Source organism: Lithobates pipiens, unplaced genomic scaffold (genome assembly GCF_037356315.1).
Source record: "Lithobates pipiens isolate NorthernLeopardFrog02 unplaced genomic scaffold, aLitPip1_a1.2 Scaffold_19, whole genome shotgun sequence".
Lineage (NCBI taxonomy): Eukaryota > Metazoa > Chordata > Amphibia > Anura > Ranidae > Lithobates > Lithobates pipiens.
The window spans coordinates 505,538,625-505,564,998 of NW_027507764.1; the positions used below are offsets into that span (position 1 = coordinate 505,538,625).

General features: G+C 42.2%; 1 protein-coding gene across 2 annotated transcripts in view; it reads left to right on the forward strand.

The window, feature by feature from the left end:
• Window positions 1–26,374, forward strand: part of VPS13B (vacuolar protein sorting 13 homolog B) — a 1,337,220-nt gene that overhangs the window by 117,180 nt on the left and 1,193,666 nt on the right. For both annotated transcript variants that reach the window (XM_077493096.1, XM_077493095.1), the window contains exons 5-7: window positions 18,822–18,989; window positions 21,548–21,729; window positions 25,758–25,929. In XM_077493096.1, coding sequence (XP_077349222.1) covers window positions 18,822–18,989; window positions 21,548–21,729; window positions 25,758–25,929 — 522 coding nt within the window. The remainder of the gene's footprint in view (window positions 1–18,821; window positions 18,990–21,547; window positions 21,730–25,757; window positions 25,930–26,374) is intronic.

The window sequence follows — 26,374 nt, forward strand, 5'->3', positions numbered from 1 at the left end:
TTATTTTAACAGTGAGACACAGAACAATAATATAGAGTATTAGAGACAGAACAATAATAAAAATATCCAAAAAAACACATTTCAAAAAGTTATAAATTGATTTGCATTTAATGAGTGAAATAAGTATTTGACCCCTTTGCAAAACATGACTTAGTACTTGGTGACAAAATCCTTGTTGGCAATAAGAGGTCAGACGTTTCTTTTAGTTGGCTACCAGGTTTGCACACATCTCAGGAGGGATTTTGTCCCTCTTTTCAGATTCTGTCAAAGTCATTAAGGTTTCGAGTCTGACGTTTTGGTAACTCAAACCTTCAGCTCCCTCCACATATTTTCTATGGGATTAAGGTCTGGAGACTAGCTAGGCCACTCCAGGACCTTAATGTGCTCCCTCTTGAGCCATTCCTTTGTTGCCTTGGCCGTGCATTTTGGCTCATTGTCCTGCTGGAATATCCATCCATGACCCATTTTCAATACTCTGGCTGAGGGAAGAAGGTTCTCACCCATAATTTGACGGTACATGGACCCCTCCAATTGTCCCTTTGATGCAGGGAAGTTGTCCTATCCCCTTAGCAGGAAAATGCCCCCAAAGCGTAATGTTTCCACCTCCATGTTTGACGGGAATGGTGTTGTTGGGCTCCTGGGCAGCATTGCTACTTCTCCAAACATGGCGAGTTGAGTTGATGCCAAAGAGCTTGATTTTGGTCTCATTTGACCACAACACTTTTCACCCAGTTCTCCCATGAATCATTCAGATTCTCATTAGCAAACTTCAGATGGGCCTGTACATGTGCTTTGTGCAGGGGTATCTTGCCAGGCACTGCAGAGTTTGTCCTTCACTGTGTAGTGTTACCAATTGTTTTCTTGGTGTCTATGGTCCCAGCTGTCTTGAGATCATTCATAAGATTCTCCCGTGTAGTTCCGGGCTGATTACACGCCGTTATCGTGACCATTGGACCTCCACAAGGTGAGATCTTGCATGGAGCCCCAGACTGAGGGAGATTGACAGTTATTTTGTTTTTATTCTTGTAGCCCATTCCAGCCTTGTGTAGGTCTTCCAGCCTTGGACAGCTCTTTGGTCTTGGCTATGGTGGAGAGATTGGATTGTGATTGTTTGCTTTTGTGGACAGGTATCTTTTATACAGGTAACAAGCTGAGATTAGGAGCACTCCCTTTAACCACTTTCAGGCTGGGAACATTTTGCTGGCTTAAGACCAGACCCCTTTTTGCGATTCGGCACGGCGTCATTTTAACTGACAATTGTGCGACGTGGCTCCCAAACAAAATTGATGTCCTTTTTTTCCCACAAATAGAGCTTTCTTTTGGTGGTATTTGATCACTCCTGCGTTTTTTATTTTTTGCGCTATAAACAAAAAAAGCGTCAATTTAAAAAAAAAAAAACATTATTTTTTACTTTTTGCTAAAATAAATATCCCCCAAAAATATATAAACATTTTTTTCCCTCAGTTTAGGCCGATACGTATTCTTCTACACATTTTTGGTAAAAAAAATAGCAATAAGTGATTATTGATATGGTTTGCGCAAAATTTATAGCTTTTACAAAATAGGGAATCATTTTATGTAATTTTTATTAATATTTTTTTTTTACTAGTAATGGCGGCGATCAGCTATTTTTATTGTGACTGCGACATTATGGCGAACACATCGGACATTTTTGACACGTTTTTGGGACCATTGTCATTTATACAGCAATCAGTGTTATACAAATGCACTGATTCCTGTGTAAATGACACTGGCAGTGAAGAGGTTAACCAGGGGGTGGCAGTGTAGGGGATAAGTGTGTCCTAGGGTCATGTTACTAACTGTGGAGGATGTGGCTGTCTGTTAGTGAGGGAGCAGAGATCAGTGTCACTTGTTGCTAGGTAGAACGGGGAGGCTGAATGGGGAGATGCGGAAGTATACAACAGCTCCCCGTTCAGCCTCCCCGTGACACGATCGCGGGTATCCCCACAGCGATCAAGTCCGCAGGAACTGCGACCGGACTCACGGGGGTCCCGACCTGCACGTGCGCGCTGCCGATGGCACACACGTGATGGCACGGTGGCAAATTCAAATGGACGTACCTGTATGGCAATTTGCCTGCCCGTGCCATTCTGCTGACGTACATCGTAGTGCGCCGGTTGGGAAGTGGTTAAGAGAGTGCTCCTAATCTTGGCTTATTACCTGTATAAAAGACATCTGGGAGCTAGAAATCATGCTGGATTGATAGGGGATCAAATACTTATTCCGCTCATTAAAATTGAAATACCCTTTTCTGGATATTTTTGTTATGCCGTCTTTCACTTTTAAAATAAACCTACCATTAAAATTATAGACTGGTCATTTCTTTGTCAGTGGGTAAACATACAAAATCAGCAGGGAATCAAATACTTTTTTTCCCTCACTGTATCCTAGTCTGCTTGAGAACAGTTTTCTGGCTAGAAGTGCCAGGAGTATTTCTTGCAAGTCCATTATTTGTGAGAGGTGTTCCCTCAGGATTCTGCATCAGGATATTTGTGGTCTCACATTATTGGCCAGTGTATCAGTAATTTTTTAGGAAACCCAACTTTTTTTTCTCCTTCTCCTTCTTTTTCTCTCGTTATTTGTGACAGCCTTGTTTCAGTTTGGAGCACTGAAAATATGCCTGGGGAAAATGTGTATGTCTGAGGATGTTTGTGCTCCTACTTTTGAGAATAAGTCAATTTTAATCGTTGTGGATGCATTGGAAATGATGTTAGAAATGTCCAAAAATACATTGTCTCTAATGCTCTAAAGTGTATATATAACCCCCCCTCAACATTTCGTTAACATTCACTTCTTGTCCCGGAGACTAAACATGATGTTTGTGGAAATCTCTCAAAGTAAGGGGATTTCACTTACGCAAGGAGGTACTGATTGATCCTTGCACAAAAAAAAAAAGAGCTAGGATGCCATAACTGCCACACTATTCTGCATATTCCCCCCAGGAAGTCAATGCATTTACGACATTTGTCTTGCAGCTTCTTAAAGCCTGGTACACACGATCAGATTGTTGGCCAACAAAACAGACTTTTTTGTCTGAAGGGTATGTGCCAGGAACTTGTCTACCATACAAATGGTACACAATTGTTGGCCAACGAACACAAACATAGTGCGGTACTATGATGAATTTCAGCTCTTGAGCGCCACACTTTGGACACCTTTTGCTAATGGTATGTTTGGTGAGCACTGATTCTTGCCATGCGTGTTTTGTACTTTGAACTTTTGTGTGATGGACTTGTGTACAGATGATAGGTAAATCTGACAATAGACTGTTGTCTGCCGAAAATTTACTAGCCTACCACCCAACCTTTGTCGGTGGAAGGTTGGACAACAATTGTCTGATGGAGCATACTGATGGTCGGGTTTTAGGCCAACAGTCTGTCATCACACAATTCCCTGCCAAAAATCCGATCGCGTGTACGAGGCTTAAGTCCCTGCAAATAAAATTCTTCCAACTGCTGATGTAACCACTAATTTGCAGCATTAGTTGCCTCCCAAACACTCCCAAATCGTTGTCCTTTTTAGGTGCTGTTTTTGAAATTGGGGAACAGATGATAGTCAGAAGGAGCCAGGTTGGGTGCATGGGGCATCACTGGAAAGCCTAAGGAGGTCAGTTTTGCCATTGTTTAACCTGCAGTGTTTGACGAGGCATTGTCATGCAACAGGATGACACCTTTGGCGAGTTTTTCTTTGTTCTTTCTTGATATTTTGACTCATCTTCATCAATAAAGGACAGTAATATGTTGCATTGATGGTTGAACTCTTTTGGAGGTAGTCCACCAGCAGAACTCCCTTCTTATCCCAAAAACTTGTCATTTGCTTCTGCGCTGACCTTTGTACACAGAACTTATTTGGCCTGGGGTAACCACTGTGCCTCCTTTCTTTAGACTGTTCCTTTGTCTCAGGATCATAACAGTAGATCCATGTCTCATCACCAGTTACCAGTTTGTCCAGGAAATCGAACTTATTTCTTGCAAAATTTTCCAAAACAGCCACCAGTGTCTCTACACATTTCCTCTTTTTTTCGCTTGTCAAAAGTTTTTTGGGATCCTCTTTGCTGCATGCTTTCTCATTTCCAAGTCGTTTTGGATAATGGCATCAACACTCATGATATTCCCAGATAAGTAGCAATACTTTTGGCTCATATTCAGCGGTCCTCCATGATCATGTCATGGATGGCTTTTAGATTTGCATGCACAGAGACAGAAACAGGCCTTCCAATGGGTTTCTCAATTTCAACACCGGAATGGGCAGTTTTAAAACTGACAACCCACCATTTACTGTTGTATATGAAGGGCCACTGTCACCCAAAGTTTGTAACATTTTATCATGGATCTGTTTCGCACCTTTCCCTTGGAGAAAAAGGAACTTAATTATGGTCCTATGTTCTTCCTCTTCAATTTTTATGGAGGTGCTGCCAGGTTCACTTTCTTCCTGAAAAAGAAAGAAGTTGAAATCATAGGTAGTTGAGCTTTGCACCATTAAATATAGACAAATAGGCCAGTATATCCTGCAATTTACAGCTTCCTATCTTAATTTTTTCTGGATAAGGCTGAATACTTCTCAGCACACTCCCTGTAGATTTGTCTCCCCCCGAACAAGTGCCCAGTTGGATTTCGTTTTTTTATTTATTTTATTTTGGGTGATGAATCTTCCCCATTAACAGATTTTGGGTAATAAATATTCCCCATTAACAGAAGGCTTAACCCTTCCATGCTATTTTCAAAAGTACAAAATAGGTTGTGTCTAGAGAAAAGCTTTAAGTTCCAAAATACACTGCTTCAGTGTCTATCAGTATTCATAAGCTTGAGGACAGTTAAAGAAAAGGTAGCTTTTTTTTTTTTTTTAGGCTGGTTTCACACTATGTGCGGCGTGGCTCGCTGCAGGGGGTCCGATGCGTCCCCATTTACTGTTTTTATGGGCGAATTAGGTCTCATTTTTTGCCTGAATTGTGACCTCAATTGGAGCAAAGACGCACAGGACACCTCTGCTGTGTACTCTGCGGCCGCCCCGGAGCTGTGTAAACCGGATCCATTGCGAGCCGGGCACACTCGCCTGTAATGCGAAATTAGATGTGGTGAAACCCGCATCCAATGCGCTAAGTGTGAACCCAGCCTTAACCTTAAAAAGTTTAGACTTTACAACCACTTTTTTACAAAAATCTAATTTTTTTTCAGCTCACAAGAGGCAACACGTGAAGAAATATTTCATATATAAAAGTAAATGGACAAAGACGAGAAAAGTTTTTATGCTGTAAAAACAGTAATTTTTGTACATTTTACAAAGTTTGCTTGCTTACAGGTTTTAATAAAGTTAGCAGCTCATAATCGGTACTTGCTGAAAATAAACCCTTCCTTAAGTAATGCAAGTGTCCCTGTATAAGTTTCTTATCATTTGATGGAAGGGACCTACAGAACACCAGCCTTTTACAAGAAAGTAGGAAATTGAGATGCAGCTGCAGGGTCCTTGAGTTGCTAATAAATTTTTATGCTGCATTTTTTCCCACCCTGAGCAATTGTCATCCATAGGGGAACGAGTGAAACAAAGTTGGAAACGATTTAGAAAATAAAACATACAGCACTTCTTAAATCACTGCTAATGCCTTGGACAGAAGTGGTTGCTTGACTACTTGAGTCATACTGTTGTGCTGTGTGAACACTGATGCACAGAATGGGAAATATTTATGGATGCACGTTGCCAGGAATGTGATCTTTTGTAATGTAATATCTTAAGCTTGTCTCCCCCCCACCCCCCCCCCCCCCCCCCATTTGTGGACTCTACAAAAAATGTGTGATATGATGGCTGTTTTGTGTATTATTAGAAAGGATGACTATGGAATTCCTGTAATAAATTAAACTTTTCATATTAAATACCAGTGCTAAATTCCATCCCTCAAGACAGGTAACAGCACATGAATATATTTGGTACTGCCCCCCTGAGCATTTAGGCAAATACCAACTTTTTAGAAGATTTGTCCTTTAGGTATGCCCTCTGCATTGCAGGTGCCAATGAGATTTGCTGACGGTACATTATGTAATGCTTTTGTATTAAGTAGGGATGCACCGAATGGGTTTTTTGGTGCCGAAACCGATACCGAAAATGAAAAATACACTAGGCCGAAAACCGAAACCGATACCGAAACAGCACCGAAACCGAAAATGGCTTTTTTTATATATATAAAAAAAAAAAAAGATATATAAAATCGCCTTATATAGTATTATTCATTATAGTATTCATATTCAACTGAATCATTAATTTTATGAATAAAAGAATAGTCCAGTAATGGAAAATAACAGTACTTTAATAAAGCAACCCAAATAAATTGGACAGTGGACACAGAAGATAAAATCATAAAATCAAATAAAATACAAAATTAAATGATAAATTACTACCGCATATCCTACAGTGTAGACTGCAGTCAGTGCACATTGAACCATAACAAAATAAATAAAAAAAATTAAATAAAATAATATAAAAATAAAACGACTAAGACTAAGTCTAAGAAGACTTAATGTCTTAGACTTTATTCATTTTCAACTTAAACCAGAAGAACTAGTAGTAATTCAGTTATCTCTCCCTAAGGTGTCAGCGGCTGCATGTGCGATAAAAGTGTATATATGTAGCTGCGGGTTACATACACAGTCATACAGTAGACCACACTGTTTTCCGGCCCCCGGGTATGAGCAGAGACATCCTGGAACACAGTCCACAGTCTGGTCTACAGCAGCGGTGTTCGGGCAATCACAGCAAGCAATGTAGACTAGTCTGTTTCTGGAAGTCTCTGCCCATATCTGGAACACAGTGTGGTATAGTGTATAGTACTGGAATATGTAGACAGCCACAGATACAGGACATACAGTTTTGCACATGCAGCGGGCTGAAAGCTTAGGGAGAGACAATCAATGACTGACAGTTTTGTCCCAACAACAAACTATAAAGAATAACAATGGCAGAAGGCTGTTATTCTGTTTCACAGTAATATATAAGTATGCTAAATGCAATAAATATTTTCCAACCTGAGAGAACTGTAGTAATTTATTTTTTCCCCCCTAAGTTCTCTCCCTAAGGTGTCAGCGGCTGCATGTGCGATAAAAGTGTATATATGTAGCTGCGGGTTACATACACAGTCATACAGTAGACCACACTGTTTTCCGGCCCCCGGGTATGAGCAGAGACATCCTGGAACACAGTCTACAGTCTGGTCTACAGCAGCGGTGCTCGGGCAATCACAGCAAGCAATGTAGACTAGTCTGTTTCTGGAAGTCTCTGCCCATATCTGGAATACAGTGTGGTATAGTGTATAGTACTGGAATATGTGGACAGCCACAAATACAGGACATACAGTTTTGCTGCCATGCAGCGGGCTGAAAGCTTAGGGAGAGAGAGATATAGTTTGGCCCAACAGCAACAAACTATGTATGATGTGTGTGACTGTGTACAGTACTAAAACTGGAGATCTCTTAAATTGAAGAAGTGCAAAAACTGTAGAACTACTACAATGAACAAACAACTAATGGCAGTATGGCACAACTAGACAACTGGAACATACTGGTAGTCAGTCATACTATGTTGTATGTTCCAATTGTCCAAATAGCACAGTCCAATGCCAATTCATTTACTATGTTCAACAACATGGTAAAGGAATTGGTCTATGCTACGGATTTATAAATCTATTTCAGTATAAGTGGCAGATTTAGCTTTAAGAACAAAAGTTGCTCCGCTTTCTCACAGGAGAGACGGTTTCTCTTCTCGTCAAGAATATGAGATGCTAGACTGAATAGTCTCTCACTCTCTGTACTGGTGCTTGGGGCAGATAAATATCTGCGTGCAATCTGTGCAAGCAAAGGAAAACGTTGTTTGTTGATGCGCCAGTACACAAGGGGATTGTCACTTCTGGCGATAGGCTGTTCAGCTAAATAAATGTCCAGCTGTTGGGTAGCTGCACTTGTTGCACTGCTATGGACCGGGGTGCATTCATGTAAAATTTCTTCAAACATATCAGATATGGAGGGAGCGTGTTCCTCTTCACTTGTATGCAACCGTTTCTTCTCACGTTCCTCTGTGCTACACCTCAAAACTCCTTCACCGGATGCTTCCACCACCTCCATTTGTGCCTGTATCATTTCCCGTGCACGCTGCTTTTTCTCAACATTAAAATAATGCTCTTTAAATCGAGGATCTAGAACTGTTGCAATGCAGTACAGAGGGTTGGACTCGGTGTCTTGAAACCGGTTGGTAACAGCCTCCAGTAGAGTGGTTTTAGCCGTTTTTACGCCATGGTCTGTTTCTATCTCTTTTCCTAGCAGACGCTTCAGTGCGGCAATCAAGGGAATAACTTCAGAAATGGAAGCATTAGTTGAGCTTATTTCTTTTGTTAACTGTTCAAATGGAGATAGAAGAGACAAACTATTTTCAACTAACATCCACTGATGTGCACTCAGTGTTGCCGGCAGCTCGTAATCTGCAATGTATGCAGCTAAAACACGCTTTTGTTCAAAAAGACTTTGCAGCATATAGTAGGTGCTGTTCCAACGAGTGGCTACATCTTGCTGCAGTCGTTTCGGTGGCATTCCAAACTGTATCTGCAAAGCTTGTAATCTGGAATAAGCAAGTGGAGAATGCTTAAAGTGACCCACAATTTTTCTTCCTTTTGATACAATATCGGATATGGTGCGCTGACTCAGCAATCCTTCATTCACAGCCAATTGCAGCGTGTGTGCCATACACGGTATGCTTTTAAGTTCACTGTCCTCCATTGCCTTTGCCATGTTCCGCGCATTATCTCGTACAATCAAATGCACTTTAGACTTCTCAATGTGCCAAGTGTCAAGCATGGATTTTAAAGTGTCAGCTATTGCTGCTGCAGTATGTGATCCAACAAACTCACGTGCGTTAAGTAGGATGTTTTGCAATTGAAATTTGTCATCTATCCACTGCGCTGTCAGGCTAAGCATGCTCGTTGGACTGACGTCTGAACTCCAAATGTCGGTAGTAAAACTGATTGCTATGATGTCGGTAGTCATGAGCTCTTGAATGTGTTTTCTAACACTGCAAAACAATTCAGGTAGACAGGTATCTGCAAAGTAGCGTCTGCTTGGTAGTGAGTAACGCGGCTCAATATGTTGCATAAGCCTACGGAATCCAATGTCCTCCACAACAGAGAATGGCTGGTCGTCTAATGCAATAAATTCCATAATTTTATCTGTTATGGCACGAGCTTTGGGACTGTCACTTGCAATTTTTTTAACCTTTTCAAAGACCGTGGCCACAGATGGTGTTGAGTCACTTTTTGGAAGTGGCACTGTTTTCTTGTAATCTGAATGCTGAACTGGATGTCGTGTTTTCAGATGGTGTATCAAACCTGTTGTTGAAAAATGCCTTGGCACTGTACCCCCTCTTGAAATTTCTGCTGAGCAAAGACTACAGATTGCAAATTTGGGGTCTTTATCAGAAACTTTAAAATATTTCCACACTGCAGACATGGTCCACCTTTGCTGGTAGCGCAGAATAATAGCATAGAATGATCTATAGTGGGAGTGAAATCTGAGGGGGAAAAGAAAAAAAAGGACGAAATTAATTTTAAAGCTAAACCCCAGGAGGCAGCTTTAAAAAATAATAACAAACTATCACTTTTTTTTTAAACGCTGCAGCTCTTGCCATGCAAGGTAGTTAATATGTCTGCACTGCAGTATATATCCTGACTTGTACCAAAAGATAATATAATTGCACTGATTAAATTTCATTGCAAATGGAATGGATTGCTTGCATGCAAATTGCAATTGCAATTTCATGCTATATTAAATTTTTTGGGCGCTATTCTGCAGTATAATATAATACTATAACTTCATGTGCTTGTTGTACAATAAAATATATAATATATATATAGTTGTTAAATATAATATATTATATTGCGTACTGTCTGTCATGTTTTAAAAAAAATGATAAATCATGTCATGTCAGTGTGCTATACTATACCAAATGACAAATTCAATGACAACAAGGGCATACATTTTATAGTATACTAGTACTACAGAATAATAAATAGCATGCCATTCCATTTCAAATCAGTTTATATTTTTTTTTTTTGCTACATCAGGATGTACTGTAAGACATTTAATTAATATACCATACTGCATGGCACAAAAGGCACAAAGTAATACATGTTGTTTGACTGCTATGACAGTTTCAGTAGTATAGTAAAATAAATTAGTTGGATTGTTTGGCAGTTTAAGGCAAAAAGGCAATGCATTGCTCACCGGCGAATAGTAGTAATGGTAGCCATCCAGGAGGGACAGTGCCCAGTGCCCACTGTTGTACTTCAGTATGTGCAGCTCTCTATGAAGCCGTCTCGGGTCCCAGCAGCGTCTCTCGGGTCCCAGCAGCGTCTCTCGGGTCCCAGCAGCGTCTCTCGGGTCCCAGCAGCGTCTCTCGGGTCCCAGCAGCGTCTCACAAGCACGAGGAGCGTCCGCGGGGAAGGTGCCAGCGTCTCAGCAGGGAACGTGCTTACGAGTGCGGCGTCTTAACCGCGAGGAACGTGCAAGCCGCCCACAGAACGAGTGATGTCATCCGAAGTTTCTCCCACCGCTACTGCGCATGCGCGATTTTCGGCGCCATTATCGGCAAGAATTCTCTTTCGGCAAAATGCCGAAAAGGCTATTTTCGGCCGATATGTTTCGGCGGCCGAAAATTTCGGTGCATCCCTAGTATTAAGGCCCTTGTTTCCAGGAGAACTAGAGCTTATTTTAAAAGTCTGTTTACATTTGTTTGGTGTGCTAATGTGTGTGGTGGTAATGAGCTGCCAATGCACCCGAGCTTCTCCAAAATCAGGTGTATCCCAAAATGTGTAATTCAATGCTCTATGATGTGTTACCATGTCTTGAAACGTTCTGCAACAGATGCACATTGCCTTACTGCAGGGGTAGGCCACCTGGGGCCCTCCAGCTGTTGCAGAACTACAAGTCCCATCATACCTCTGGGAGTAATTGTAACTTCCAGCCTTGCAGTGTCTCATGGAAAATGTAGTTTCACAACAGCTGGATGGCTACTGGTTGCATACCCCTGTCTTACTGCTTTGGAGTGTTGCCACTCAATTTAATGGGTGCTGACTAGTAATGGACCAACTTCCAACGGGACGTTTGCAAACCACAAAGTTTGCGGCGGGCCCCATTGGTTTTAATGGCGAACCTTAAAAACCTCCAGGTCATATTTTCAGCCACAAAATACTTACTAGCTGTGCACACATAGTCCCACAACATGGACACTGACATAACAAAAGTATTAAGTGAATCTGGGATTGACAACGACAAGCATTCTTTTTTTTATCTGTGAAATTTTGATAATTCAGGAGCGCTTGAAGGCCATGGAGGAGAGGCAAGGTCAGGGCAGGCTATGAAGGGGGTGCAGGAGATGATCAGTGCAACAGTCAGGGCAGCCCAGTCCTGTGCCAGTGTCTCAGTGTGCCAACCTGTGCTTGAGCCCCTCCCTCTGCCCGGCCCTTACCCCCACCTATGCGGGGCTCCACTGCGGTGGTCCGGAGGTGCCAGTCCAGTGCTGATCCTCACTGACACCAGCACTGAGATAGAGACTGAGCACTGACACCAGCACTGAGATAGAGACTGAGCACTGACACCAGCACCGTGATAGAGATCACTGACACCAGCACCGTGATAGAGATCACTGACACCAGCACCGTGATAGAGAGCACTGACACCAGCACCGTGATAGAGAGCACTGACACCAGCACCGTGATAGAGAGCACTGACACCAGCACCGTGATAGAGAGCACTGACACCAGCACCGTGATAGAGAGCACTGACACCAGCACCGTGATAGAGAGCACTGACACCAGCACCGTGATAGAGAGCACTGACACCAGCACCGTGATAGAGAGCACTGACACCACACCAGCACCGAGATAGAGAGCACTGAGACCCCACCAGCACCGAGATGGAGAGCACTGAGACCCCACCAGCACCGAGATGGAGAGCACTGAGACCCCACCAGCACCGAGATGGAGAGCACTGAGACCCCACCAGCACCGAGATGGAGAGCACTGAGACCCCACCAGCACCGAGATGGAGAGCACTGAGACCCCACCAGCACCGAGATGGAGAGCACTGAGACCCCACCAGCACCGAGATGGAGAGCACTGAGACCCCACCAGCACCGAGATGGAGAGCACTGAGACCCCACCAGCACCGAGATGGAGAGCACTGAGACCCCACCAGCACCGAGATGGAGAGCACTGAGACCCCACCAGCACCGAGATGGAGAGCACTGAGACCCCACCAGCACCGAGATGGAGAGCACTGAGACCCCACCAGCACCGAGATGGAGAGCACTGAGACCCCACCAGCACCGAGATGGAGAGCACTGAGACCCCACCAGCACCGAGATGGAGAGCACTGAGACCCCACCAGCACCGAGATGGAGAGCACTGAGACCCCACCAGCACCGAGATAGAGAGAGAGCACTGATACCAGCAACTTGCCGCGGGACCCAAAAATATGACATCGCTCAACCTCTTCAAACAAGAGGGTACTGCCATATAGTACGCTGTGCTTTTTTTGTACAAGGAAGTGAGCCAAAGGTAGAAAAAAGGTCCACGTGCTCAATTAAATAAATCATTTATAGTTATGCATATACATGGTCTACTGGTCACATGTGTTGAATTCTTCCGAGATCCATGCCTCATTCATTTTTATAAATATCAGGTAGTCAACACTGTCGTGAGCTAGGCGAGTGCGCTTATCGGTCATGATCCCCCCTGCTGCGCTGAACGTCCTTTCGGACAGGACACTGGTCGAGGGGCAAGCCAACAGTTCCATTGCAAATTGGGCAAGCTCTGGCCAGAGGTCAAGCCTGCCCACCCAGTAGTCCAGGGGTTCATCACTCCTCAGAGCGTCCACATCGGCCGTTAACCCGATGTAGTCGGACACCTGTCGGTTTAGGCGTTCCCTGATGCTGGATCTGGATGAGACCTGTCGATGGGTCTGCTGAAAGAATGACCTCATATCAGAAATCACCAACACATCTTCAAACCGCCCTCTTCTTGCAGGCGCTGTTGGATTGGTACCCGCAACTCTTTCTCTGGGAGTGGGAATTCCTCCTCTGCCAGCGCACGCAAAAGCAGAATGCAGCAGTTGTCAAAGCAAGGTCTGTAAGTGCTCCATTCTGACAGCCCTCTGTGATGGTGGTAACATTTCCGCCATTTTGTGTTTGTACCGAGGGTCTAAGTATGTTGCCAGCTAGTACTGGTCCTTGACCCTTATGCTTTTTATACGGGGGTCCCTGTTAAAACACTGGAGCATATGAAGGCCCCCATTTGCACTAAACTGGAAGCGGTGTGGTGGCCTTGCTCCTGCTCATCATCCAGGATAATGTCGTTGTCCTCGTTCTCCTCTCCCCATCCACACACAACAGGGATCCCAGAAAGGTTTAAAGCATGCTCTTCTTGCTCCTCCTCATCCGCCCCAGCACCATCCTCCTCTGACTCCTCTTCAGACTCCTGTCGTTGACTTGTCTCAGATAGATTAGCCTTCCCCTGGGAATTCATCCGGCATTGCGACTTCCTCATCTTCCTGCTCCTCCACGGCTTGATCAATGACATGATGCAATGCACGCTCCATAAAGAAGGCATAAGGTACGATGTCACTGATGGCGCCATGGCTGCAACTGGTGAGTTTTGGTGATCTCATCAACTGGCCCCAGAAGTCTGCATGCATCGCGCATGAGCAGCCACTGGCGTGGTGAAAAAAAACCTAGCTCCCAGAACCTGTTCTGCTGCAGGGTTCGTACAGGTAGTCGTTAACTGCACGTTTCTGCTTGAGCAGCCTATCAAACATATAGAAGGTTGAGTTCCATTGCGTCGGGCAATCGCAAATAACACGTCTGACCGGCAGATTGTGTCGCCGCTGAATGTCAGCAAAGTGAGCCATGGCCGTGTAAGATCTTCTTAAATGGGCCGAGATTTTCCTTGCCTGCCACAAGATGCCCTGGACCCCAGGGTATTTGACAACGAATCGCTGCACGACCAAGTTTGACGTGTGCCATGCATAGCACGCGCGTAATTTTGCCCTGTTTCAATGCGCTAAGCAGATTGGCACCGTTTTCACACACCACTTTACCAACTGTCAAATTGAGCGCTGTTAGCCACTGATCTGCCTGTGAATGCAAAGCTGAAAGGAGTGTGGCCAGTGTGGCTCTTGGCTTCCAGGCACAACAGACGCAGCACAGCATGGCAACGTCTCACCTGGTATGTCAAATAGGTTCTGGGGAGCTTGGGCGGCGCATGGGAGGAGACGCTAGTAGCAGAAAAGGAGGAGTCAGCCGAGGAGGAGAGGGAGGAGGATGGAGTAGGAGGAGAAGAAGAGGCAGGCCTGCATGCAATCCGTGGCGGTAAATACAAATCTACACGGGTGCCACGGGTTACATGCTTGACAGCCGTCAGAAGGTTCACCCAGTGGGTAGTAAAAGTGATATACCTTCCCTGTCCGTGTTTGCTAGACCACGTGTCTGTGTTTAGATGTATGGCACCGACACTGTGTGCCAGAGATGTATTCATTTGCCGCTGAACATGGCCATATAGCTCTGGAATGCCCTTCTGTGAGAAATACTTCTTTCCTGGGACCTTCCATTGAGTCCACCAGTTTATATGGCAGTAGTTGGCGGGCTATCAGTTCTGACAAGCCAGCCGTCAACCGTTGGGCAAGAGGGTTATCCGGCATCATCATTTTTTTACGCTCGAACATTTGGCCCACGGAAGCTTGCCTTTTTCCAGAAAAACGTGAGGATGGCATTATGGAAGGTGGAGTGGAGGACAATTGTGAGGAGAGAGGAGAAGGAGAAGTAGAAGACGAGGCTGGACGGTGAGAGCCTGCAGTGTGGCTTTGTGTGTTCCGTTGCTCCCACTGGGCTCGGTGATGGCAGCTCATGTGCCTTCTTAAGGCGGTCGTCCCTAGGTGAGTGTTGGGCTTACTGCGACTTATGCGTTGACTGCAAAGGCTGCAGATGGCAACACTATTGTCAGCAGCGGACACGTTAAAAAAAAAAGCCCACACTGCGGAGTCATGTGCTGGCGTCCTGGGAGCGGCAGATGTGACCGTACATGGTTGATGCCTCACTCCTGATACATTAGCAGTCTGCTTTGTCCCTCCTGTGCAATGTAAGTTATTCCTGCTTCTCCTCCCTATCTGCTGGTTCATATCTCCCTCTGAACTCCCCTCCTCTTCCTCTCTTGTGGTCACCCACATGACATCACTAGACACGTCACCATCGACTCCACCTTCCCCACCGCTATAATTAGAGATCTTGGAGTAGGCACCAACAGCGGAGACCAACCTCCTCCTTGAGCTGATCTGGGTACTGTCGTCATACTGCTGAGTGGCGATTGTTGCTACCTCCTCTTCCTGATCCAATACCAAGAGTGGCTGTGCATCAGCAATGTCTTGTGATGGATCGGAAAATAATTCCTGTGACTCAAGCGGAAGGTATATGGTGGTGGTTGTCTTGGTGGTAGTGTCTTTGGGGGTGCACACAGCAGAGAGTGAAGAAGAGGGTGCAGAAGAGTAAGGCTGAGTGAACCACTCAATCAAGTCTGGTGCATCCTTTAACGTAATGGCACGTGCCTTCTGCAATTTGCCACTTTGGCTCAAGTCTGTTGCTCCTGCCCTACCCCTACCACCCCTGCGAAGGGCCTGCCTCTTCCTCTGCCTGTAATTTTTTAAAAGACTCTGTGACAAAAGTCTCTAGAGAAGTGCAGTATATATGTGGAAAGTATATTATACGTGTACAAGCCTATATACTGTACACCTATAAAAGGACCTTTGTGGACCTAGTAACAAGTGATTTGCAGACTTTCCCTGCTCAGAACACCGAACTGTCCCTCAGTCCCTACACTGATAAAAGACAGCTGCAGAATCGGGCTGCACAGCAGTCGGCAGCGCACCATAATCTACTTTCTATATTTGAAAGAAAGTATATTATACGTGTACAACCCTATATACTGTACACCTGTAGGACCTTTGTGGACTTAATAGTAATAGCTAGTGATTAAACTGATTGTTCCTGCTCCACACAGCGTCCTGTCCCTACACTGACAAAAGACAGCTGCAGAAATCGGTCAGCATTGCACTCAGCAATCACCAGCACAGCAGTCAGCAGCAGTGCACCAGAACCCTATATACTGTACACCTATACCAGTCCTTAAAAGGACTTTTGTGGACCTAATAGCTAGCGATTTGTGTCACTACAGTCTGTCCCTGCTCCACACAGCAACCTCTCCCTACACTGACAAAAGACAGAATGTAAAATGGCCGCCAGATCAGGTCTATTTATAAGTTAGGGGGAATATCCAATTGTCCATGTGCTGAAATGTCTCAATTGGCTGTCCTGTACCCCATGATGGATGTGTCATGGGTCAAAGTTCTTCACAATGTAAACAAATATGGCTGCTGTGAACAGCGCCAGAAATCCGCCGGTTTGGCGAATCGTGAGCGAGCAAAATTTGCGCGAACCGAGCGCCGGGCGAATCTCTATTGCTGACACGTAGGTGTTTTTTGTTTTCTTTTCTTTTTTTTAATAGGACAACATTTGTCTGACTTTCTTTTCTCTATGCTTAGCTCAATCTACTGTAACTGTTGTTGTTGTTTATTTATTTATTTTTTGTGAGAGGTGTAGAATTTTGACACAGTTCTTTTTTGCACATTAAAGTTTTTGAATAATCCTTCTGGTTTATTGAAAACACTGTTTTGGCCCGTGACTTAAGTTTTACAAGCACTCCAGTCTATTGAAGAAGGTTGGATACTAGTTTTAAAACGTGGAGCTGTTGTGAATGTACCTGTAGACAGAGCAGTTAATATACATACCAGTGCTTGGCACCTTCAGAAACAATGACAATATGCCTGCTGGCTGCACAGCTTAAACCAAAGAAACAAGGTTTTTATTGCAGCTAGATAGGACATTTTTTTCAATACTAAGCAAAAGCTTGAGAGGCTGAAACAGTCATACATTCTGCACATGCAAATGATTAGTTAGTAAAATAAGGAAACCCTTAAAGTAATTTCTGTATTGTCCATTGAGAGACACAGATTGGTGTAAGAAACGTAGGGTCATACTGCAGCCTACAGGAGAAATGAAAACTAGAAAATATAAGTGAAACACCAACCCTCTTGAGACTGAAACCCCACCCATACCACACCTGCTCAGGTTCTCTAGTGGTTTCTGTTTCAAAACGTAATAAGGGGATTGTGTTACCTTCACTGTGTACTGTATCGGTGGTTCACCCCATGGAGGTCTCTCTCTGTTGTCATTGATGTGGTGTGAGCTGTCACGGTTTACCTTTTTGTTGCTACTTATTCAGGCAGACTGATGCCTTTTTTTGTAATTCCAAAAGATCCTAATTAAAGGTTCTTTGGCATCCAGATCCACAATTTCCAATTGGATTTGTTAATATATTTTAAGCTGAATAAGAACATATTAATGCTAATCTTAGCACTTATCATGCTGAGTGAACTTATCAAAGTATTTTGGGCATTATTTGATTTGCCCTTCCAACCTTGATGCATCATTCCAGAACTTCCAGCTCAGGGGCTTGAGCTGTTCATTCAGTCCTATGATGACTTATTCCTGTGTTCTGTAATGCACATACATACATATCTTCAGAACCAGAGTGCAATACAGCTTGCCATTGACTACCTCTTGCTTTTGCCCATCAGTCTGGGCTGTTTTTGGATATCCCTAGGTTTCTTTTCCTTTTTTTTTATTTATTTTTTTAGAGATTTCTTTTTTCTTTAAGAGGTAAAACCTAGGATATACAACAATACCAATATGTGGGTATGCTAATGTGCATCTTTGATACACCTAGGCACTACATCATACCCACAGCCAAGTATCAAATCCTAAATGTGTAAGTCTTTCTGCTTTTCAAATTCCTTTGTCATTGCCATTCACTCATTTTTGGTTCATTTAGAAAACCAGAGAAATGTTTGCTGTCTGTATTGATTTATTCCGAATGTTTAATTTTCTAACTTTCTCCTAAAGATTTAATCTGGAATCACATAGATTACTATTACTGTATTGATTAGTAGTCAAAACCATCACATCGTTCTGAGACCCTTTATTGCATATCCTGAGGAAGTTGACCTTGTATTACCGCCTGAGTGGGGACTGTGTGGCATTAGCATATCAACTTAAAGAGGAACTACAGTCTGCTCTCATAATTTGTAATAAAAACATCTTTGCCATTCTGGAGCTTCTCTCCAACCACTTTGCATATTGTTTTATTTATACCGTGATTCTGTACTTGCCAAATATGCTGCAGATATCTCCCTCCACTGGGTCTGGCTGCAACCATTTTAACTGTGGGTAGCTAAAGCTGCTGCCGGTTCACTTCCTGGATTTTCACAAACACAACAGAGGCACACCTTGCAGCTTTCATTGGCCCTCTTATGATTCACCCCCCCCCCCCCCTCAATTCCTGGCAAACTCTCACAAGTGTCAGAGAGCGAGAGCTGTGCATGATGTCATAAACCTAGGCTAATGACCAGACAAGAAACAGGAAGTGGGCTGTATAAGGTATTTACTGGCAGAAAAAAAATGTTTTACTATCCAAAGTTAAAACAACAAGGGCAGAAGATTTAATAGAAGGAAATTTGAAAAAATTACTGAAGGTCCGCTTTAATTGCTAGTTCTGAGTTGAATTAATACTTATATTTTCTAACACAATTCTACAAATGGTTATAATTCTTTTGTCACTTCTTTATTTTTTATTGGTACATTTGACAAAAGTGCTCTTTCTCTTTCAGGATATGTGCAGAGTTTAATTCGACGTGTTGTCAATAACGTGAATATCGTGGTAAACAACCTAATCTTAAAATATGTTGAGGATGATATTGTTTTGTCAGTCAATATTACTTGTGCAGAATGTTGCACAGTGGATGAGTTCTGGGATCGAGCATTTATGGATATATCTGGTGAGCTTAACTTTTACTTATGATTGTGTCTGTTGCTTTAACTTTTGTGTGTCTCCTTTGAAGTGAACCTCTACTAAAGGAAAACATGTAAACGGATCTTTACTAGAGAACACCATCAGTGCCATCAGTGCCACCAAGGGTACCTGTGAAAATCAACTTCCTGAAGTCAATGCTTAAGCAACATTATGGCAGACCTGTGCATTGCCATGTGGGTCGCATAGGCAACATTTCTATGATCTGGTGGCTATGATTAGCAGCCATTAATCTGGTTTAACTGCCTGCTTTAGTCAAAGAGCTAAAGAATCATTTGAAAATATTAACTCCCACAGAAAGAAGATAATTGATTAGATTTTTTTGGCTATTTTTGTACATTGTGTGCCCACCTGTAGGCTTACTAAAATGGGCTGACACCTGCTTCACCTTACCTTTTTATGTATGATTTTCATAACTTTTTATGTACTGGTCCATTCCTGTATTCTCTCTAGGATTTGTCTGTTTTGGATCCATGTTGGTCAGCCGTTCCATACACCATCTTTGGAAATGTCTCTTTCCCGAGTGTATGTTCAGCTCTTAGTCATTAATGAACTTTCCTGGAAAATTGGAGAGTGTGTTTTACAGAGCTGTTCTGTTTTCTGCTCCTAAATGATCACATTCATGTGGATATAAAATGCACCACATGCTATCCCTTAATTTAAAAATTTTGTTACTAATTCTGTGCCATGCTATAAGTCATGCTATGAAAGTTACGGTTGTCAAAATAAATTTTATGGGCGTGGGCTGACTCGCCCTCAACAGCAGAGAGAAGGACTTGGTAGAATAATTGTTTACTGAATATCCACTTTATTTTCTAAACTATTACTATCACTATTTATCTTATTCTGACAAAGTTGAAATGCATATACTGTATAGCAAGTTGTTTCTAAAAGCTCTGTATTGTAACACATGCTTATGTGCTCTATAGCTGTAAAACAGAACGGGGATAACACCTTTTCTAATACTGCCATACTTCCTACCTGCTGTATGGACCATCAGTGAAAATTTCCACAATTCTTATATCACCCTGTGCTTTCCTTTAAAACTTTTAAATGCGACCTGTGCTTTGCATTTGCGGGTTCCCTTAACTATTACCTTTCCAATTTTTACATGCATACTTTCTTTATCTTCCTTGCTACTTTATTCAGCCACTGGGAACTAAGAGGGGAGGCACTAAAATTTACACAGGACTAAGGACACTCTCCCTGCTCCTGTGTAACCACAATGAATATGTGTTTACCAGCTCTAAGCAGCAAGGCTGTTCCTTGCTAGTAAGGGGAATAGATCATTCTCTTTGTATCTGGTAGTACCAGTGATTTCTCTTCACTGATTGAAGCAAGCATCATGGGAGCCAAGGGAAGATCAGCATGTGGAACTGCATAAAGGATAGAGAGTGGCATTTGGGTGGACCTATTGGTGTGCCTTGGATTGGGAAAGCATTGGTTCACTTTAAGGCTCGATTCACATATATGCGAAGTGGATGCATTTTTAACTGTATCTGATTCGCATTACATGTAAACTAGACCAGCTTTCAATGGAGTCGGTTCACATATATGTGGGCCGCTTGCAGTGCTAATGAGAGAAGGGTCCTGTGCATTTTCAGTTTGGTTCAGGTGCGATTTAAGTGTCAAATTTGCACCTGACGAGGAACCTCGCCGGACTCCGCACAGAGACCGACCCCGCATATATGTGAACCCAGCCTTAAGAAAACCTGGAGGCTGACATTGCTGACCTTTCCTTCTGAAGTGTTGTGTGAATTCTTAGCTGACACAACAGCTTCATTAGAAACACAACCACTGTGCTTTTGTATTATATATGGTCCACCATATATGTTTAGGTATCTACTTTCTTAGAAAGATCTTGTAAAAGCCTTTCCTGTGTGGACATTGTAGCCCTGAGACTACAGCTGGGCACTGCCCTCTTGAATATGATGTCAACAGCCCCAGCAGACTCAAAGTTGGAACTTTGTTGAACCCTGGCAACTGCACAAAAGGTTATGTAGAAAGGTGAAGGTAAGAGGTGGAGAAATTGGGCCAGCACTGAGCATATGAAGACATCCCCAAATTAAGAGAGGGCTATGACATGCTAGAAGGGAGAAGGGGCTGTGCCAGGGAATTGACTGTCTTTATAGCAACTTCAAAGGCATATTTCAAAGGAGCAAAAAAAATGTATGGAAAGGGAAAAACAGTGCAGGTAAACCTTTCTAGATTTTTCTGTGCACATTAGTCTTATGTATGTGTGTGTGCACTCCTCCAGTGCCTTTGCTTCTTCACCTATAACTTTGAAGGCGGGAATGCCATTTTAAGAAATGCAAATAAATGGCACTGCAGCATCACAAATGCTTTAATGTTGATAAGCACCTATTTGTATTGTTCAGCATGCATAAGGAACATATGGTAATCACTTTATTTTGGAACTTGTTTGGGTACAGCCTAACAGCTTCTTGACATTTACAACATTTATCATTCTAGTTTTCTCACATGATTGCATGTGCCATCACTAATTTTCTTTGCTTTATCTTTCAGCTACCGAACTGGTCCTTAGGAAAGTTATCAATTTCTCTGACTGCACAGTTTGTCTTGACAAGCGAAATGCTAGTGGAAAGATAGAGTTTTACCAGGACCCACTTCTATACAAGTGTTCCTTCCGAACCCGTTTGCACTTTACCTATGACAGCCTTAATTCTAAAATGCCAGCTGTGATCAAGGTAATTTTCTATGAGCTGCACATATCTACTTGGAGACTCACACAAGTAGGTGTTTGTGCGAAAAGAGAGAAAATATACAAGAAAAAATCTTCATGTTTAAGTTTTTTGTAAGAAAGTCAATGCAGTTACTTAAAAAAAGCTAGGTGGTTTTATTCTTTGTTTTTTAAACAAAGTTAACAGAGGGTGGATAAACAATAACCGCAATGATTATATACAATCAAATAGAAGCATGTGGGTAGGTGTCAGTAACCAGGGTATCATAAAGAGAGCAGCGCTTGGTACACTTGGGATCAAGGAAAATTTTGTGCATGTCATCCTTTGGGAAATTCAAATTAACGTGATTGATGCATCACTGTTTGAGGCTGGAGATCGTAAGGCTTCATGTACACTAGCAGCTTCTAAACTTGAGTTTTTTTTTGGCAAAGCTTCTAATCTCAACTTCATAAAAGCCTGTGTCAATGTGCACAAAGGCTTTTAGCAGAGTTTAGGTGTTTCTGCGGTCAGGTAAGGGTCAACCTCCCTCAACCTCTTTTTCCTGAACATGGAAGAATCGCATTCAGAACAGGAACATTTTGACTACTGGCCGGTAAACCGTGGCATGATTTTGCCACATATTATCTTTTCCTGTGGCCACAGTAAACTACGGCCAAGTGTACATGAAACCTTAGGGGAATAATTGAGATTTAACAGCCATGTATCAACTAGAAGAAGAAAAAGGGGATCAACAGAGTATAGGTCAGGATAATACACAAGGAGTGGTTGGGTAAGCAAAGGAGGGCAGTGTGGGAACAGAGGAAGGGTGGGTTTGTTAGGCCCAGTTGGGGCACCCAAACCCACCAGTTTGTAGGATGTGTTCACAGTGAAAGCACAGGTCTAGGTTCATATGGTGATTGCAGTCCAGCCAGTAAGACCATAGAATTTAGAATGACTATAACTTAGAATCGCCAGAAGCATCTTATGTTTCATAGTGCTCATTATTCTCTGTTTAACCTTCATGGAGTGAATGTTGGCTGCTTCCAGGCTTTAGTAATTGTCTGTTGAGTGGCTTCTTGCAGAGTCAGAGGTTAGACTATTTAATTTGGTTTCCCAAGGATTGGGGATAAGTCTTGATTTAAGACATCTGAATTAATTGTATACTTGTATCCAGAGCATTTTTGCCTTCGAACACTGCCACTATACATGGTAGATTATGCAGTATGCCCTACATCCATAAAAACATAAGAATAAGGCACAGGGGGCACATTTGGGTATGCAGTCAGGATAACAGTAGAAGTAAAGTAGTTTATATATTTATTTTCTTGAGCTAAAGTGTTGACTAAACATTGTGATTAGCTATCCAAATTTTGCCCAACTAAGTTATGTTCAGGTCAAATTCCTGTTTAAGCATATATGGAAATTTAGAGATGTTTGCTGTGTATGGGAAAGCCATGTACAGTTAAGATATCCAGAAGTATAGGGAAATGGTTTGGGTCGCAGTCATGCTTGAGCATCTTTGGTTGTTTTTACAAGCTTTTATTTTTTATTTTTTTTGGCCAATGGAAAGCTAGTTATTAAAGTATAAAATTGTGGCGAAGCTACATTATACTATGTATGTATATCAAGAGGCTTCCACGCTCTGGCCAATAAGGTCAGAAGGTAAAATTATATTTCAACAGGAGCAGCAATCACTGTATGAGTTGGCTCTCAATGCTATATACACTTAAAACAGGGGGGGTTGTGCTGCGCTACCTTAAAAATACAAATAATATGAAAATATAAAAATAAATAATTAGTACTAGCAAAAAACGAATATATATGCAACTGTGATTATAAATTAAAACAGTGCCAAGTGCTTATGAGTTGTATGAAAAGTGCATACATGCATTTATACATAAATTGACTATATAAAAGTGTCTCTGTGCATCATTCAAGTGTCAAAAATTCAGGGTACATTTGCTAAATGCAATAGAACGCATATAACCAAATAGAAAAAAAACAGTGTAAGATTACAATGTGTATAAAATTAATTAAAACACACAAAAAATAGACTAATTCTAACAGGAATCAATAGCAGCAAATAAGTGAGTTACGATGCAGTGAATCACACTAAAGTGTCCCATACATAGTCCAATCGTGCAATTTGGATGCAATAATCACAATCCAAAAAATTAAAGTGCAATGTGCCAAACCAACTCTCTTCTGGTGATATTCCGTGCCAGTGATGATTATGCTATATAATTACCTCGCAGCTGCAAGGTATGCAGCGAGAAACAAAGCAACTATATTACAGAGAATGGTCAAGGGGATGGCTGCGGATCATGGCATGGTGGATCTTTCTGACTTATCCCTTTGAGCTTGCCTGTCATTTTAACCCACGAGGAAATCGGAGGAGTTTGTGGTATCTCCAGAAGTCTGCTCCGCAGCCATCCCCTTGATCATTCTCTGTAATATAGTTGCTTTGTTTCTCGCTGCATACCTTGCAGCTGCGAGGTAATTTATATAGCATAATCATCACTGGCATGGAATATCACCAGAAGAGAGTTGGTTTGGCACATTGCACTTTAATTTTTTGGATTGCGATTATTGCATCCAAATTGCACGATTGGACTATGTATGGGACACTTTAGTGTGATTCACTGCATCGTAACTCACTTATTTGCTGCTATTGATTCCTGTTGGAATTAGTCTATTTTTTGTGTGTTTTAATTAATTTTATACACATTGTAATCTTACACTGTTTTTTTTCTATTTGGTTATATGCGTTCTATTGCATTTAGCAAATGTACCCTGAATTTTTGACACTTGAATGATGCACAGAGACACTTTTATATAGTCAATTTATGTATAAATGCACGTATGCACTTTTCATACAACTCATAAGCACTTGGCACTGTTTTAATTTATAATCACAGTTGCACATATATTCGTTTTTTGCTAGTACTAATTATTTATTTTTATATTTTCATATTTGGTTTTTTAAGGTAGCGCAGCACAACCCCCCCTGTTTTAAGTGTACATTATACTATCATGCTTCTGGGAGTTGTGAGTCTTGCATTGCCTTTTAGGACTTGTAGTTCCACAACAGCTGGACTACAGAGCTGGCCTACCACTGTTATAAGCTGATGTTCAGAGGGATATCCCCAACAATATTTGATGCCTTTGATTTGCAGGAGCAGAAAGTATGGCTGGAGTGCTTGGCATTTCAAGATCGTTGACTGGGCCAGGTCAGCATGGCCTTGGAATGTCAGACTAGGTATGCTCCTGGCTGACTAAAGAAGCAATTCTTAATGTGAAAGAACTGATGTTTTACAGTTCCATCTTGTGATGGGCCATCCAGGTAGTCCTGGATATATGTAAATTACTGCATGATTTTTGTAATCCTTTATTTGGTCGCGTAAGGGGCAGTTCTTCATACTGTGTAATTTCTAGGTATTGCATCTGTCCCTCTGGTTTGACATAATTCATCCTCCCCTCAAGGAAAGGCAGTGTGGTGGCCTATTTCCTGAATCTATCGCTGGAGTTCTTTTGTAATATTTTAGGCCTTGGCAAATTGTTGTCATTCTACATCTTATTTTTGCTAAGAGGCTGTTTTGTAAGGTCCCCAGTAACAAGTCTGCCAAAGTCAGTCTTGGGGAGGGGAATGTTGGATGTATTAGCATATTTAAATACACTAACAAATTGGAGCCAAACTCCAGCTAATATTTTATAAGCTGTTACAGCTAACAGCTTTTTCCTTTTGGGGATAAAGACTCTGCATAAATAAAACAAGCCAAGCTTTGTAAGCTCCCCTGCCAGTGTTAAATGGTTTGTCACAACCCTGTAACTGATAAATCTGCAAGAGAGCTTGTTGTTTTGAAAAACAGACTTATTGGCTTGATCATTAGGTGAAAATAGAAGAATGAAAGCCTAAACAGAAAAAATAATGCAGCCATCATATCGAAAAATTGGTAAGCTGCAGTTTAATGTTTGCTCTTGGGTTTAATACCGCTTTAAGTTTAAATTGCATAGGTATATTTTTAAAACTGACTTTTTTTTTTCTTCCGTTTTAGATTCACACAATGGTGGACAGTCTAAAACTCTCCCTTACTGACCAGCAACTCCCAATGTTTATTCGGATAATGCAGTTGGGTATTGCCCTGTACTATGGTGAAATAGGAAACACTAAGGAAGAAGTGGAGGATTCACCCAGCCACGTTAAGGACATCGTAATTAATATGCCTGGTAAGCTGCTGACATATGCATTCAGAGGAGAAAATACACAAACTGAAGCAATTACCCATTGCAGCCAGATTCTTTGTGTAGTTTAAATGATTACTGATTCATTGCTTTGAGCAAGTACGCCACTTTTGTACTAGCTTTTTTTGGTCCATTTTGTATTTTAAGTTGATCTTCAGGCAGGTATCCAAAACACCATTTAGCATTTAGTCTGCTTTTGTATTTGTTACAAATGACTGAATGTGCATTTAAATATGGCTAGTGTATTTACGTAAATATTGCCTGTAGCTTTGACTTTATGTAGTCTAATGCAGAGTCGAGGTCAGACTAGGAGAGGGAGAGGCAGGTCTTTAAACATTCTTACAAATTGGGAAAGCAAAATAAATGACCTTATCTATTTGGTGCTGGACCAAGCTTTATTGTTAATTCTTTTCCTGAGATAAATATGTAG